The sequence below is a fragment of the Equus przewalskii genome, chromosome 25, assembly GCF_037783145.1.
Source record: "Equus przewalskii isolate Varuska chromosome 25, EquPr2, whole genome shotgun sequence".
Classification (NCBI taxonomy): domain Eukaryota; kingdom Metazoa; phylum Chordata; class Mammalia; order Perissodactyla; family Equidae; genus Equus; species Equus przewalskii.
Window position 1 is genome coordinate 43,741,485 of NC_091855.1, and position 18,248 is coordinate 43,759,732.

At 37.4% G+C, this 18,248-nt stretch overlaps 1 protein-coding gene across 2 annotated transcripts in view; it reads left to right on the forward strand.

Annotated features, from left to right (window-relative positions):
• The window catches only part of RCOR1 (REST corepressor 1), a 123,812-nt gene that overhangs the window by 55,928 nt on the left and 49,636 nt on the right, over positions 1 to 18,248 (forward strand). For both annotated transcript variants that reach the window (XM_070593333.1, XM_070593332.1), the window contains exon 3: positions 16,882 to 16,965. In XM_070593333.1, the coding sequence (XP_070449434.1) occupies positions 16,882 to 16,965 (84 nt within the window). The remainder of the gene's footprint in view (positions 1 to 16,881; positions 16,966 to 18,248) is intronic.

An 18,248-nucleotide genomic window follows, 5' to 3' on the forward strand; every position in this document is an offset into this window, starting at 1 on the left:
TTCATCGCTCAGTGGCAAAGTGGCTAAAATGAGATTTAGACCCAGTTTGGGATTTAGTCTCAGATGTGAGCTCAGATCCTGGCCAGTGTTATACTCTCGCGTAAATCACTTAACCCCTTTTTTCAAACAAAGTAGAATAGTTCTTATCTCATAGGGTTCCTGTGTGTATTTTATGACACAGATGTGTAAAGTAGTTTAGTTCAGTTACTGGCACACAGTAATAGTTGATAATTAGATTTTACTAATCCCAAAGCCAATAATAATAATTACTCCCAATAATAATTGAGTCTTACTTACAAAGCCATTCGTTTTTCCACAACAGCATGTGTCTTTATGTAAAGCATTAATGATATGAGACTGAGCTGTGATAGAGGATGTCTCCAGTGTATGGGGATATTGAGGAGGGGTGGGCTGCTAACCTGAACTGGGAGAGCTAGAGCGGACTTTCCAAAGGTGATGATTCTTGGGCCGTCTTGAAAGGTTAGTAGGAGTTAGCTGATGGGAAAAGATAAAGGGGGGACATTGCAATGAGAAGGAATGATAAGAGGAAAGACGTGGGAAAGTAAAAAGGCACAGTAATGGAATTACCATGTGAGGGATAGATGAATTGTGAGAGTGGGACATAAGGTTAGAAAGATAGGCTGGACCGGATCATGTGGAGCCTTGGAATGCCGTGGTTTTTATTCTAAAGAAAATGGGGGAGCTATGGAAGGATTCTTTTTCAAAATAAGCCTTTTATTTTAGGATAGTTTTAGATTTACAGAAGTTACAAAGATGGTACAGGGAGGTCCCATAATACTCCACACTGTTTCCCCTCTTATTAGTGTCTTACATTAGTATGGTACATTTGTTGCAGTTACTGAATCAATATTGATTCAGTATTATTACCTGAAGTCCATACTTTATTCAGATTTCTTTAGTTTTCTACTTAATGTTCTTTTTCTGTTCCAGGATTCCATCAAAGATACCATAGTACATTTAGTTGCCATGTCTCATTAAGCTTTTCTTGGCTGTGACAGTTTCTTAGGACTTTCTTGTTTTTGATGTCTTTAGCAGTTTTCAGGAGTACTAGTCAGGAATTTGTATTGTTCCGGAATGTTCCTCAGTTGGGACTTGTCTGATGTTTTTCTTAATGATTAGACTGAGGATTTTGAGAGGAAGACCACAGAGGTAAAGTGCCATTCTCATGACATCATATCAAGGGTACGTGGTATCAACATGACTTATCACTGTTGATGTCAGATTTCATCATCTGACTGAGGTAGTATTTGTCTTTCTCCACTGTAAAGTTAATCCCGCCCCCCACCCCATACTGTCCTCTTACTGGATGTCTTCATACACCCCATACTGTCCTGTAGGAAGTCACTATGCACAGTTCACACTTAAGGAGTGGACAGTTGTGATCTATCTTTATGGAAGGATTTTAACCATGGGAAGTGGTTTGATCTAAAATGTGATTCAGAAAGATTGCTCTAGCCAGAGTGGAGACACTTGGGTCTTGGTTAGCCCGGAACCCTTAAGACAAGGCAAGAAAAGATGAAGGCCTAAACTAAAGGCAGTGGCAGTGGGGTTGGAGAGAGAGTGACTGACTTGAGAAAAGTGGAGGAGGTGTAATTGAGGGGTTCAGTGGGTTGGATTTGGGGGTCTGGTAGGAGATGGAGGAGGAGGAGTCCGAGATGACTTGCAGGGATCTAGCTGGGTGTTGGTGACTGTAATCAAGGGCACGTACCATCAATGTGACTTAGCACTGTTGGTGTTGACTTTCATCACTGGCTGAGGTAGGGTTTGTCAGATTTCTCATCAGGTTTGGGAGAACTTGCATGGAGTTTCACTTTTTGAGGGCTTTAGAACGTTCCTATGTTTATTGTAGATTTTAATTCCAGAGAGCTGGTAATTGAAAATTATTTTTCCAGCTTAAACTTTTAGCATTAAAGAGGAAGAGCCTAGAGAGGAGAGAGAGCCAGACAAAGAAGCATATAATTAGATTGTAGGAAGATCAAGTATTTAAATGCCAAAGTGACTTCTGACTTCATTTGATAGAGGACAAACTGTTGTCATTTAGAGTTCTTAAGCCTTTTAACTTGTGTTAAAATACTTAATGGGATAATAGTGTGAGGAGGGAAAATGTAATTTGTACTCTAGCTTTTGATCTGTCCTCATACTTCTGATAATTTATGGTGTCTCAAAAATCTAGGCACTGTGTATAATGGTTAACATAGTGGGCCCTGGAATCTACTGTTCATAGGTGTGATCTTGGGCAAGTTACTTCATCTCTCTATACCTTGATTCTCTCATCTGTAAAATGAGGATAGTGACAGTACCTACCTTATAGGGTTGTTAGGAAGATTAAATGAGCTAATGCATGTAAAACTGCACAGTCTGTTAGATAGTAAGCATATATGTTAGTTATAACAATAGAAATAATATTGCTGTCCAGATTGATTTACATTTCTTTCTGAATGCCCAAAATCAGAAGCCAGAAATTTTAGAGTCACAAAATGATTTTTGGTCCCTGATTTTATGGATGATTTTATGAATGCTTAGCTTCTCAGGATGTAGTGAAAGTATGGGGGGGCCAGTTACTACTTTGAGAAGTAAGAATTTACCAATTTTTAAAGCTTTATTCCTTTATTACTTTCTTGATTCCTACTGATGAGTAATCTATCCTATTCTATATTTGGAATTCCAAGTGTTTTTTTTTTTTTTTATGTAGGTATTAGATAATGACAGTGACAGCCATAGGGAGGTAAAATTTAACTTTTAAAGCAAACATAACAACCACCTTCTTTATGAGAGCTAATTGGAAATTAAGGTGGTTTGATACTTTGGCAATATGGGAATATTAGTGTGGACATAATGACCCTATAGTGGTCTGTCTAGGGTTATAATTTTTTTTTAATCTTTTTTTTTATTGAGTTATTGATAGGTTACAATCTTGTGAAATTTCAGTTGTACATTAATGTTTGTCAGTCATGTTGTAGGTGCACCACTTCACCCTTTGTGCCCACCCCCCACCCCACCTTTCCCCTGGTATCCACTAAACTGTTCTTAGTCCCTAATTTTAAATTCCTCATATGAGTGGAGTCATACACAGATTATCCTTCTCTTGCTGGCTTATTTCACTTAACATAATTCTCTCAAGGTCCATCCATGTTATTGCAAATGGAATGATTTTGTTCTGTTTTGCAGCTGAGTAGTATTCCATTGTATATATGTACCACATCTTCTTTATCCATTCGTCTGTTGCTGGACACTTAGGTTGCTTCCACGTCTTGGCTATTGTAAACAGTGCTGCAATAAACATTGGGGTGCATAGGACTTTTGGGATTGCTGACTTCAAGCTCTTTGGATAAATACCCAGTAGTGGGATGGCTGGATCGTATGGTAGTTCTATTTTTAATTTTTTGAGGAATCTCCATACTGTTTTCCATAGTGGCTGCACCAGTTTGCATTCCCACCAGCAGTGTATGAGGGTTCCTTTTTCTCTGCAACCTCTCCAACATTTGTTGCTATTAGTTTTAGATATTTTTGTCATTCTAACAGGTGTAAGGTGATATCTTAGTGTAGTTTTGATTTGCATTTCCCTGATGATTAGCGATGATGAGCATGTTTTCATGTGCCTGTTGGGCATCCATATATCTTCTTTGGAGAAATGTCTGTTCATGTCTCCAGCCCATTTTTTGATTGGGTTGTTTGATGTTTTGTTGTTGAGTTGTGAGAGTTCTTTATATATTATGGATATTAAGCCTTTGTCAGATATATGACTTGCAAATATTTTTCCCAGTTAGTGGGTTGTTTTTTTGTTTCAATCCTGTTTTCGTTTGCCTTGAAGAAGCTCTTTAATCTGATGAAGTCCCATTTGTTTATTCTTTCTGTTGTTTCCCTTCTCTGAGAAGGCATGGTGTCCGAAAAGATCCTTTTAATACTGATGTCAAAGAGTGTACTGCCTACGTTTTCTTCCAGAAGCCTTATGGTTTCAGGTCTCACCTTTAGGTCTTTGATCCATTTTGAGTTTATTTTGGTGAGTGGTGAAAAAGAATGTTCAATTTTCATTCTTTTACATGTAGCTTTCCAGTTTTCCCAGCACCATTTGTTGAAAAGACTTTCTTTTCTCCATTGTATGCCCTCAGCTCCTTTGTCAAAGATAAGCTGTCCATAGATGTGTGGTTTTATTTCTGGGCTTTCAATTCTGTTCCATTGATCTGTGCACCTGTTTTTGTACCAGTACCATGCTGTTTTGATTACTGTAGCTTTGTAGTAAATTTTGAAGTCAGGGATTGTGATGCCTCCCATTTTGTTCTTTTTTTCTCAGGATTGCTTTTGAAATTCGGGGTCTTTTGTTGCCCCATATAAATTTTAGGATTCTTTGTTCTAATTCTGTAAAGAATGTCATTGGGATTCTGATTGGGATAGCGTTGAATCTGTAGATTGCTTTAGGTAGAATGGACATTTTAACTATGTTTATTCTTCCAATCCATGTACATGGAATGTCTTTCCATCTCCTTATGTCGTCATTCCAATTCTCTCAGAAAGGCCTTGTAATTTTCATTATATAGGTCCTACACTTCCTTAGTTAAATTTACCCCAAGGTATTTTATTCTTTTTGTTGCAATTGTGAATGGTATTGTATTCTTGAGTTCTTTTTCTGTTGGTTCATTACTGGAGTATAGGAATGCTACTGATTTACGCAAATTGATTTTATACCCTGCAACTTTGCTGTAGTTGTTGATTACTTCTAAGAGTTTTCCAATGGATTCTTTGGGGTTTTCTATATATAAGATCATGTTGTCTGCAAACAGCGAGAGTTTCACTTCTTCCCTCCCTATTTGGATTCCTTTTATTCCTTTCTCTTGCCTGATTGCTCTGGCCAGGACCTCCAGTACTATGTTAAATAAGAGTGGTGATAGAGGGCATCCTTGTCTCGTTCCTGTTTTCAGGGGGATGGCGTTCAGTTTTTGTCCATTGAGTATGATGTTGGCTATGGGTTTGTCGTATATGGCCTTTATTATGTTGAGGTAGTTTCCTTCTATGCCCATTTTGTTCAGAGTTTTTATCATAAATCACTGTTGGATCTTGTCAAATGCCTTCTCTGCATCTATTGAGATGATCATGTGGTTTTTATTCCTCAGTTTGTTGATGTGGTGTATCACGTTGATTGATTTGAGGATGTTGAACCATCCCTGTGTCCCTGGTATGAATCCCACCTGATCCTGATGTATGATCCCTTTGATGAATTGCTGAATTCTGGTGGCCAAAATTTTGTTTAGAATTTTTGCATCTATGTTCATCAGTGATATTGGTCTGTAGTTCTCTTTTTTCGTGGCATCCTTGTCAGGTTTTGGTATCAGCGTGATGTTGGCCTCATAGAATGTGTTAGGAAGTGTTCCACCTTCCCTAATTTTTTGGAATAGCTGGAAAAGGATAGGTATTAAATCCTCTCTGAAAGTTTGGTAGAATTCCCCAGGAAAGCCATCTGGTCCTGGGGTTTTATTCTTTGGGATGTTTTTGATTGCTGTTTCAATCTCTTTCCTTCTGGTTGGTCTGTTCAAATTGTCTGCCTCTTCTTGAGTGAGCTTTGGGAGATTGTAGGAGTCCAAGAATTTATCCATTTCCTCTAGGTTATCCATTCTGTTGGCATATAGTTTTTTGTAGTATTCTCTTATAATCTGTTGTATTTCTTCAGAGTCTGTTGTTATTTCTCCTCGCTCATTTCTGATTTTGTTTATTTGCGCTTTCTCCCTTTTTTTCTTTGTAAGTCTGGCTAGTGGTTTGTCACTTTTATTTATCTTCTCAAAAAACCAGCTCTTTGTCTCATTGATCCTTTCTACTGCCTTTTTCGTTTCAATAGTATTTATTTCTGCTCTGATTTTTATTGTTTCTCTCCTTCTGCTGACTTTGGGCTTCATTTGTTCTTTTTTCTCTAGTTCAGTTAGGTGTGCTTTAAGGTTGCTTATTTGGGATTTTTCTTGTTTGTTAAGATGTGCCTGTATTGCGATGAATTTTCCTCTTAATACAGCTTTTGCTGTATCCCATATGAATTGGTATGGTATGCTATCATTTTCATTTGTTTCCAGGTATTTTTTTATTTCTTCTTTAATTTCTTCAATGATCCATTGCTTGTTCAGTAGTGTGTTGTGTAGTCTCCACATCTTTGTGCCTTTCTCAGCTTTTTTCTTGTAATTAATTTCTAGCCTTATAGCACTATGATCTGAGAAGATGCTTGTTATTATTTCAATTTTTTTAAATTTGTAGAGGCTTGCCTTGTTTCCCAACATATGGTCTATCCTAGAGAATGTTCCATGTGCACTTAAGAAGAATGTGTATTCAGCGCTTTCAGGGTGGAGTGATCTATATATGTCTATTAAGTCCAATTGTTTTAGTTTTTTGTTTAGCTCCACTATTTCCTTGTTCATTTTCTATCTGCATGATCTGTCCATTGATGTGAGTGGGGTGTTGAGGTCCCCTACTATTATTGTGTTGTTTTTAACATCTTCCTTTAGGTCTGTTAATAGTTGCTTTATGAATCCTGGTGCTCCTGTGTTGGGTGCATAAATATTTATAAGTGTTATTTCTTATTGATGAAGTGTCCCTTTGATCATTGTATATTGTCCCTCTGTGTCTCTCTTTACCTGTCTTATATTGAAATCCACTTGGTCTGATATGAGAATTGCAACACCTGCCTTTTTTTTCCTTGCTATTTGCTTGAAGTATTGTCCTCCACCCCTTCACCCTGAGTCTGTGTTTGTCCTTGGAGCTGAGGTGTGTTTCCTGGAGGCAACAAATTGTTGGATCATGTTCTTTAATCCATTTTGCCTCTCTGTGTCTTTTTATTGCAGAGTTCAATCCGTTCACATTGAGAGTGATTATTGATGCATGTGGACTTAATGCTGTTAATCTGTCGCTCATTATCTTGTTTTCTTGCATTTCTTTTCCTGTTTGCTTTAGACTACCCATTTAGTACTGCAATTTCTTATGCTGGGTTTCTTAGATTTTTTCTTATCTATGATTTGTGATTCTGTTCTGTACTTTATTTTAGTGTCTACCTTGAAGTTTGTATTTAGAATCTCGTGTATAATATAGTCTATTCTCTGGTGGTCTCTTACCTACTTGACCAATTCTGATTTAGACCCTTTGCTCTTCCTCTCCTAAATAATTATTTTCATTTTTTATTCCAACTCGTCTTATTAATTTGTAGTTAGAGTGCTAAGATCGTCCTTGTTTTGGTAGTTTCCTTACCTTTACCCTAATGCTATAATTGAATATTTGCTATCCTGTTCTGGTTCTGTCCATCGGTCTCCCTAGTCTGTGGATTGTGTCCCCTTTCTCCCTTTTTTCTGTTTTCAGGTATGAGAGCCTTCTTGAGGATTTCTTGTAATGGAGGGCTTTTAGTTACAAATTCCCTTAACTTTTGTTTGTCTGGAAAAGATTTAATTTCTCCCTCATATCTGAAGGAAATTCTTGTTGGATAGAGTATTCTTGGCTGAAGATTTTTATCCTTTAAATCTTTGACTATGTCACTCCATTCTCTCCTAGCTTGTAGGGTTTCTGTAGAGAAATCCGCTGACAGTCTGATAGGGGCTCCTTTATAGGTTATTCTCTTTTTTTTTCCTTACTTCCCTGAGTATTCTCTCCTTATCTTTCCTATTTGCCAACTTTACTACTATGTGCCTTGCAGTAGGTCTTTTTACATTGACAAATCTAGGAGATCTAAAACCCTCCTCTACACACATTTCTCCGTTGATCCCTAGATTTGGGAAGTTCTCTTCAATAATTTCGTTAAGCACACTTTCTGCTCCATTTTCCTTTTCCGTATTCTCGGGAATTCCTATGATCCTATGTTCTTACTCCTCATTGAATCCATTATCTCTCGGAGATTTTCCTCATTTTTTTTAGTTCTTAGTTCTCTTTCTTCCTCTGTCTGGCGCCATTCAGCCTGTCTATCTTCGATTATGCTAATTTTCTCCTCTATGTTGTCTACACGGGCATTCAGGGAATCCGTATTCTGTTTTATCTGGTCCATTGTGTTTTTCATCTCAAGTAATTCTGTTTGATTCTTCTTTATGATTTCAATCTCTTTTGTGAAGTAACTCCAGAGCTCGGCTTGTGTCTCTGTCTTTCTCTCTACCTTATTGAGTTTTTTGATTATAGCTGCTCTGAATTCATTATCACTTAGTTTACTTAATTCCAAGTCCTCAGGACTTAATTCTGTGTTTTTTATTGTTTTCCTTCTGGTCTGGGGCTTTTATAAATTGCTGGATGGTAGAGCAGCAGTTTTTTCTCATGGTGGTAGAATTCAGTTGCAGTTACAGCCTGTCGCCACTAGATAGGGGTCAAGAGCCGTGTGTTATGAGCTCTCCGCCTTGGGGCAAGATGGCTGCGCCCACTGGCTTTGCGGGGGGGGGGGGGGGGGGGGGGCTGTTACTCACATGCGCCGGTCTGGGTTCAGATCAGTTCTGTTCTCTGGTCTCCCAAGGCCCTTGATTTATAGGGTCCCCGCGGACGGAAGCTTTCTCCCCCGTCAGCGGGTCTCCACTGAATCAGCAGCAGGAGTCCTGGGTGATCCCCCGGTCGCGCGGCCCCTCCCGCTTCTGGACCCGCGCCTCAGCGATTGCAGACTCTAGGGGAGGGAGCGATGTTCTCTCCTACCGTTCCAGCGCCTCCAAAGGTGTAAGGAAGGTTTATGATCTCCGCCTTCTTGGTATTGTAGGTCTCTAACGAGCTGGCGTTATGTTTATTCTCTTAAATTCAGTTCTTCCAATCTTTTGTTGTATTTTGGAGGGGAGAGAATCCCGGGTCAGCTCACCCCACCATTTTGCTCCGCCCAAGTCCTCTACCTATTGTAGTTTTTTAAATATCTCCTTTTAGGTTTGTTAATAGTTTCTTCATGAACTTTGGCGCTTCTCTCTTGGGTGCATAGATATTTATAAGTGTTATTTCTTCTTGATGGAATGTCCCTTTGATCAGTATATACTGCTCCTCTTTGTCTCTCTTTGCTTGTCTTATCTTGAAGTCTACTTTGTCTGATATAAGTATTGCAACACCTGCTTTCTTTTGTTTGCCATTAGCTGGGAGTATCATTTTCTATCCCTTCACTCTGAGCCTGTGTTCGTCATTCGAGCTGAGATGTGTTTCCTGGAGGCAGCATATTGTTGGGTCTTGTTCTTTAATCCATCTCACCACTCTGTGTCTTTTTATTGGAGAATTCAATCCATTTACGTTTAGGGTGATTATCAATATCTGAGGGCTTAATGCTGCCGTTTTATCACTTGTTTTCTGGTTCTCCTGCATTTCCGTTGTTTCTCGTCCTGTGTATTTTGGTCTGCCAGTCGAGTTATGTAGTTTTTAATGTTGTGTTTCTTTGTTTTCTCCTTATTTATTGTGTGTCTCTTCTGCTTTTTTGTTTAGTGGTTGCCATCAGGTTTGTATTCAAAATCTCGTGGATAAGATAGTCTGTTTTCTGATGGCCTCTTATTTCCTTAGATCAAAGCAATTCAGTCCCTTTCCCCTTCCCCTCCTAAGATGTTTTTCTCACATCTTATTCCATCTTGTGTTATGAGTTTGTGGTTGAAACGACAAGGTTATCTTTGTTTCTAATGTTTTCCTTCTTTTTGTCTTTAATGCTATACTTGAGTATTTGTTGTCCTGCTCTGACTCTGTCTACTTATTTATGTCCTTACTCTGTGCTTTGTAACCCCTTTCTCCCCCTTTTGTCCCCCCAGGTATGAGAACATTCCTGAGGATTTCTTGTAGTGGGGATCTTGTAGCTATGAACTCCCTTAGCTTATATTTGTCTGGGAAAGTTTTTATTTCTCCATCATATCTGAAGGATATTTTCACTGGATAGAGTATTCTTTGCTGAAAGTTTTTGTCCTTCAAAGATTTGAATATGTCATTCCAGTCTCTCCTAGCCTGTAAGATTTCTGCAGAGAAATCTGCTGAAAGCCTGAATGGGGTTCCTTGTAAGTTTTCTTCTTCTGCCCTGCTGCTTTTAGTATTCTTTCTTTGTCATTCACTTTTGCCAGTTTTACTACTATATGCCTTCCAGTACGTCTTTTTACATTGACATATTTAGGAGATCTGATAGCCTCTTCCATATGGATTTCCATCTCCTTTCCTAGGTTTGGGAAGTTCTCTGCTAGTATTTCTTTGAACATGCTTTCTGCTGCAGTCTCCTTTTCTTCTCCTTCTTGAATACCTATAACTTTTATGTTGCATTTCCTAATTGAGTTGGATATTTCTTGGAGACTGTCTTCATTTCTTTTTAGTTTTAGTTCTCCTCCTCTATCTGGAGCATTTCAACATGTTAGTCTTTGATTATGCTGATATGCTCCTCTATGATGTCTGCTTGAGCATTCAGGGAATCCATATTTTGTTTTATTTCTTCCATTGTATCTTTCATCTCTAATATTTCTGATTCATTCTTCTTTATATTTTCAATCTCTTTTGTGAAATAGCTTCTGAACTTGTTGATTGTTACTCTACGTTCTCTTTTACCTTGTTGAGTTTTTTGCTGATACCTATTTTGAATTCCTTGTCATTTAGATACATATTTCTGTGTCCTCAGGACTGATTTCTGACTACTTGTTGTTTTCTCTCTGGTCTGGAGATCTAATATAATATTTGATATCGCTAGATGGAGTGACTGTTTTTTTTGCATCCTGGTGTTATTTGGTTGCGGTTACCACCTGTTGCCACTGGGTGGGGGTCAAGAACCGCATATTCTGAGCCCTCTGCCTTCAGCCAAGTTCCCAGGTGCTGGAGCCTTTGCTGGGTTGGTAGGGGGAGGGTTGCTTTCTCCTGCATGCTCTTGGGGTTTTCTCCTTCTGGTCTCACTATCTGCTCTCGTAGGGTGTTGGCTTGATAAGGTCACCCCCTGTGAAACGTTTTACCCCAGTACAGGACTTCCCTCTAGGCTGCAAGGGCCCTGGGGGATCCTTGATAGTCCTTCGAAGGAATGTCTTCTCCCCCGTTCCTTCCCTGTAGGAGGCCTCTCTTGTCCCATATCACAGTCTTTAGGGGAGGGAGCAAAGTTTTCTCTTACTCTGTTCCACCTCCTCCGAGGGGGGCTCCAGCCTCTCCATCCTCCATCATATGGCTGTGTGGGTCTCTCTGACATTTTTTGTGTTGTGTTTGGATGTCTTCTGTCGGAGTATGAATGACCTTTTTGTTGTATGTTGGGGAGAGATTACTGGGAAAGCTTACTCTGCCATGATCCTGATGTTACTCTCATGTTTCTATCTTAAAGATTTGCTAGGGGAGGGACTTCCAGACTTTTACAAATCTGTAGTCATAGTTTATACATGTACTTAATGAAACAATATGTTGGTGTTTCTGTTCTTATTCTTTCTTCAAAAAATGCTGGTTAGGACCCAATAAATTAACCTTAGTAGGTCTAACCTGCACTTTGAAAAACATTGCTATTGTATATGTGTTATACCTAGAAATGGATTGCTGGGTTGCAGGGTATCCATACTTCAACTTTAGTTGTAGTTGTACAAATGTGCATTCCCACTAGTAGTGTGAATTCTCTTTCATCTTCCCCTTAATGGCAGTTGGTAATTTCACTTTCCTTGTAATCCTTCTACTTACTTCCAGGTGGGTCTGGGTTTATTTTGTAAGGTTTTTTGTTTGTTTGTTTGTTTTGAGGAAGATTAGTCCTGAGCTAGTATCTGCCACCAATCCTCCTCTTCTCGCTGAGGAAGACTGGCCCTGAGCTAACATCCATTCCCATCTTCCTCTACTTTATATGCGGGACACCTGCCACAGCATGGCTTGTCAAGTGGTGCCATGTCCACACCTGGGATCTGAACTGGCAAACCCCAGGCTGCCAAAGCGGAACGTGCTCACTTAACCACTGTGCCACCAGGCCGGCCCCTATTTTTTAAATTTTTTAATGCTTGGTAATTGACTTTAAGCAGGGAGAGCAGCCTCAGAGTTAGCACATTCAGCAGACGTCAGCATCTATCCAGAAATGAATGACATTGCTTTGTTTTCGTTGTGTTTGTATTCTTCAGTTTGCATACAGCAAAAAGGACCAGTTTTTGGTGTATGTATTTGTGAGTGTCAAGACCTGTATGGTTTCATATATCCACCACTACAATTGGGATACAGAACAGTTCTATCTCCTCAAAAAATTACCTCATACAATTCTTAGCCTTCCTCCCACTCCTAACCCCTGGAACATTGATCTGTTTCCTATTGTTAGAGTTTTGCCTGTTCCAGAAGGTTGTATAAATGGACTCATACCATATTGAACCTTTTGAGACTGACTTCTTTGAATATAAGTCTTTTGAGATATGGCCATGTTGCTGCATGTATCAATAGTTCATTTGTTTTTATTGCTGTGCGGTATTCCATTGTATGGATGCACCACAGTTGGTTTGTTTTCCGTTTACTCCTTGAAGGACTTGTGTGTGTGTGTATATGTGTGCGTGTGCATGCGTGTCCCAGTTTTTGGCAGTTGTGAATAAAACTGCTGTAAATAATTGTGTGCCAGTTTTATTGTGAACATATGTTAATTCTATAGGGTATGTGTACAGCTAAGAGTAGGATTGTTGGGTCAGTCATTTGTTAAATATAATTATATCTTTATAGCAGCTGTGAAACTTCCCTGAATGGCTTTATCATTTTGTATTTTACCCCAAGCGCTATATGAAAGTTTCAGTTCCTCTTTATTCTTGTCAATACTTGATATTGCCCATTTCTTTTATTTTAGACGTTCTAATATGTATACATTGATTTACTATCATGGCTTTAATTTGCCTTTCTCTAATGGCTAATGATATTGAGCATCTTTTCTGTGCTTATATGCCATCTGTATATCTTCTTTGGTGAAGTGGTTCAGATCTTTTGCCCACTTTTTAAAAATTGGATTATTATTGTTGAGTCTTTGAAGTTCTTTATATATTCTGGATATGAATCCTTTGTCAGACGTGTGATTTGCAAATGTTTCCTTACAGTCTACAGTGTCTCTTAACAGTGGTTTTTGCAGAGAAAAGTTTTAAAATTTTGATGAAGCTCAATTTACCATTTTTAACTTTTATAAATTGTGCTTTTGGTGTCATATCTAAGAACTGTTTTTCATAAACCAAGTTCATGAAGATTTTCTCATTTTTTTCCTAAAACTTTTGGGTTTTACTTTTACATCTGAGATCCAGTTTGAATTAAATTTTTATAAGATGTGAGATATAGGTCAAGGTTCTTTTTTTTTCTTGTTTCTTTTTTTGGCATATGGGGATCAATTTTTAAAATACCCTTTGTTGAGAAGAGTACCTTTTCTCCATTGAATTGCTTTTGCACCTTTGTTACAAATCACTTGACCATATTTATATGGGTCTATTTCTGGAGTATCTTCTGTTTCATCGATCTGTGTGTCTGTCCTTTTGCCAATACCACACTGTCTTGAATACGGCACCTTTATATAGTAAGTCTTAAAATAGAATGATATGAGTCTTTCAACTTTGACCTGGCCATTCCAGCCCCATTTGCTGTCCCTTTTGTCTATTTATATCAGTATGAACTCACAGATTGTTATTTTATTACATTTTTTTATTTTGAAATTATTTTATTGTCATTTACTTTGTTGCTCAAATTGTTCCAGATTGGCCAATGGGAGATAGATCTTATCATTCTTTGAAGACTTTCTTACCTTCTGGCATAACAAGATATTCTGGGGTCCTCTTGCCCATTTCCTGTCCTAGCCTGGAATCAACCATTTTTCCAAGGAGGCCTAGTTTCTTTTATTGGAGAATGGTATTTAGAAACCAAGATCTGGGAGCTGTATGTGCTCATCGTTGCTGGATTGTCATTGCCTCAAGGCCCTCTCAGTGGACCGAGCTGGGAAATAAATGTATGTACGTATGTATGCATATACGTCTATATTTCTATTTATCTTGAAAACTGTGAGTTCATACTGTTACCATTAATTCTTATCCAGCACCACAGAATTCCTTCTAGCACCCCCCTTTCTGTATTTGTAACTCTTTCACTCAGCATAATTATTTAGAGATTCAGTCATGTTGTGTGCTTAAATAGTTTGTTCCTTTTTATTATTGTTTTATTCCATTGTATGGGTATACCACAATCTTAGGAAATTGCCAGACTTTTCTCCTAAGGTGATAGTGCCATTTTACATTCCCACCAGTAGCATATGAAAATTCTAGTTCCTCTACATTATCACCAAACTTTGGTATTGTCAATCTTTTTAATTTTATGCTTTGTAATAGGTATGTTGTGATATCTTGCATGGTTTTAATTTGCCTTTCCCTAATGACTAATGACTTTTAATATCTTTCCATATGCTTATTTGCTTTCCTTATACTTTCTTTGGTGGCATGTTTATTCAGATCTTTTTAACAGTGGGTTATTTGTTTCTTAGGTGAGTTTTGAAAGTTCTCTATATATTCTGGATACAAGGCTTTATCAGACATATGATTAGTAATTATTTTCTCTAAGTCTCTGTCTTGGCTTTTCACTTCCTTAATAGTGTTATTTGAAGAACAGAAGGTGTTATTTTGGATGAAGTCCAATTAATACTTTTTTTCTTAATGGATTGTGCTTTTGGTGTTCTATCTAAGATCTTCTTTCTCAGCCTAAGGTAAAAAAGATTTTCTCATGTTTTTTTCCTAGAAATTCTATGATTTTTGGTTTAACATTTTTGTCATCAATTTTTAATTAATTTTTGTATATGGTGTGAGGTATGGATCCAAGTTAATTTTTAAAAAATGTGAATATTATTAGTTCTGGCATGATTCGTTGAAAAGATTATTTTTCTCCCTTGAATTTTGCCTTCTCATTTTTGTGGAAAGTCACTCAATCCTGTATTTGTAGTTCTGTTTTTGGATTCTGTTCTATTCTATTTATTTCTCTGCCAATACCATATTCTTGATTACTGAATCTTTGTAATTAGTTTTGATTCAGGTAGTGTGTCTTCCAATTTTGTTCTTTTTCAAAGTTGTTTTTGCTATTTTAGATACTTTATTTTTCTGTATGAATCTTAGAATGTTTGTCCATTCCTACAAAAAAGCGTGCTTGAATTTTTATTGGAATTGCGTTGAATCTATAGAGCGGTTTGGGTAGAATGAGAATCCTTTATTAGTTACGTTGAGTCTTTGGATCCAGATACTTGGTATGTCTCTCCATTTACTTAGATCTTCTTTAGTTTCTCTCAGAAACGTTTTATAGTTTTCAGTGTCTATGTCTTATCAGATTCCTAAGTATTTCAAGTTTGTTGGTGCTATTAAAAGAGGTATTCTTTAATTTCAATTTTTGATTAATTGCTAGTGTACAGAAATACAGTTGGTTTTTTACATTGGTCTTGTTTCCTGCAACTTTGCTAAACTCGTTTATTCTAGCAACTTTTTGTCAATTCTCTAGATTTTTCTACACAGATGATCACGTTGTCTGTGAATAAAGATAGTTTTAATTCTGCTTTTCAATGTTGATTCCTTTTATTTCTGTTTTAACTTTTGATTTTTATTTGAAATACAGCAAGTCTGTATTCTGTGTAGGGTCCCTCCCCACAGACATCTTTGTTGACTTTATTTTATCTTTAGATTATATGTAGCATTAACATTGTTCTAAAAGGACTATATAAAGTGTATACTCAAAGGTAGTCCCTCCCATCTCATGTGTCATAGTCCTGTCTCCCTGTGCTTTACACTCTGTTCCCACCCACCACCTTAATTCAGCCTTTAATCTTGTCTGATTCATAGTATTCATGCTTTGGGTCTTTCTCTCCCACCATTCCCTCACTTTTCTTTAAAGTAGCTGCCCCACAGATTTTACCAAAAGTGTAGAAATTCTTCCTTTATGAAACCTAGAGCACATTGATAGACAAAATTAAATAAAAGGTTAGAGATCTGGCAGTTTCATAAAAGCAGGAATTCTTAAGCCAGGCTGTATGAGTTTTCAAAAAGTGTGTTTATATTGGAGTGTGTATGTTTATATTTAGTTGAAATGTTTTTCTGGAGAGTGGAGTCCATAACTTTCATCATGTTTTCAGAGGAATTTATTTAAAGAAAAAAAAGGTAAGAATGCCTTTAGAATGAATGAGTTTGGACCTACCCAATATAAAGGCTGATTAGTGAGCCTCTTGTCTCTTGAGTCTTTTGTATCTTTTGAAGATAACATTTTAAATGTCTCTGTTGTAATATTTGACTGTTGCTTGTGGTTAATCCAGTTATACATGTCGCTCAGCACTTGGGCTTGTAAACCTTTCCACCTACTGTTTTGTATCATAGGTTTTTAAGAATTTGAATGCACTTTAGAAGTTTCCTTTCAGGTTAAATCTTTTTAATGTTAGTCTTTAATAAAGTTAAAAGAATCTCTGGATTCCTGTTGTCAAGTCACTATAAAGTTACTCTGGCAGAGAAAGGTAAGGGTATTCAAAGCACACATGGAGAATTCATATTTTACAAGAACTTTTGACCAACTTGCCACGTGTGGCTTCCTTTTTAGATGTCCCATGTCTGAAAGCAGAGCACCATAATATATAGTGCTTAAATCCTTGGGCAGTGTAGCCGTTCTGCCTGAGTTCACTTCTGACTGTGCCTTCTACTCACCGAATGTCCTGTTTAGTTTCCTTACCTAGCGAATGAGAATAATAATTATACCTACCTCATGTGTACCCATTTGTTAAATAAATAAAGGTAAAGCAGAAAAAGACTTAGAAGTAGGAATGTTTCCACAGACTTGAGAGCCTCCTCCCCCTCGGCCTCCCCCTGTGATGGTAAGTGTGTGGGTTCCATTGGGGCAGATTTCAGTACAGAGTAGGTGATGTCATCCTGTTCCCAGGTTTAAAAGGCCAGAGTGGTGATGTTAGTTGTTGCTTGTTATATCTGTTAAAGTATAATAAGAATTTTCTCTTTTATTTCCGTCAAGCCAAACTAGCAAGACGCAGTCAAGAACGAGACAATCTTGGCATGCTGGTCTGGTCACCTAATCAGAATCTATCGGAAGCAAAACGTAAGTTTTAGAGCACCTTTATTTCCCACCTTTCTTATTTTGCAAAGTTTTAAAGTCACCTTTGTAGCTAAAAGTCCCCACATATATTACATTCCTGTTACATTTTTAAAATAATTTGAAAGTGTATATTTCTTTACTGTGGCCTTTCATAGTGATTTACAGGTTCCTAACCTTTGGTTTCATAATCTACTTTTTAACAAATGCTGTACAACCTAATACTGGAGCAGCTAGGGGGAAAGGCTCAGAGTGGAGAGAAAATTACAAGGCACTGTATAATTCCTTCAGCTGAGAATTAATATATTCATAAACATGAAGAGTTGAACAAATTTCTAATTTGAAGGATTACAAAGGACAAATGTGTATTATTGGAAATAGGCTTTATATTTGAAGACTTCAGCCTAGCTAGAAGTAAAACTTTTGAATTGGCTGTTGGTTTTATATGTTTAGAATTTTGTCAGAATAAATATTCTGAGCTATCTAGGATTTTCTTTTAGGGGACTGGGGGTCCTATATCTTTTAGTAATATTAATTGTATTTTCAGAGTTTACTTTTTCAACTTTTTCCCCTGTGCTCAAAGAATACCATGCAAGAATAACTTTATATCTGATATATTACTGTAAGTCTTTGCTATTTGCAAAGTTTTTGTTTTCTTCATAACTTAAAGGAGAGAGGAGAAACTAAATCCCCTTTTTGTTAATTTTCAGTAGGAGTCCATGGATGGGATTTATGGGGACTTGTGAACTTGCAAATGACATGCAAAGTATTTGATATATGTTTGTTTTTATGGAGAAAAGGCCATTGGATTTTCAGAGGGCTCTTTGACAAAAATAGGGTAAGAATCAATGTTCTAAAAAGTAGTAATGCTTAGAAAACCATGAGTGGTAAATGTTCATCAGGAAACTCTGAAATTGTGAATAAAGGTTGGAACTCTTAGGCTTTGATCAGGATTTCCCAAATTGTGGTTTGCAGTATTAAAATAGATGTTAACAAGTCTCTATGGCCAAATAAGTGTGAGAGATGGTGCATATTAAACATCCTCCTCTTGTTTAGTCCACATCTGTGTTAGTATATCTCAGGTGCGCAAAGATCTCTTATGATAAAGAAACATGTTTAATTTTGACTGAGAAGGAACTCTTTTTTTTTTTTTTTGTACACTACCCTCCATAGAAGACCGGAAATTAAACTCCTCTTAGCAGTGCAAAATTTAGCAATAATAAAATAATCAGTCTAATCTGATTTTAAGAGTATCTTAATTTTGCCTGCATCAGGCTGCTGCTTGATGA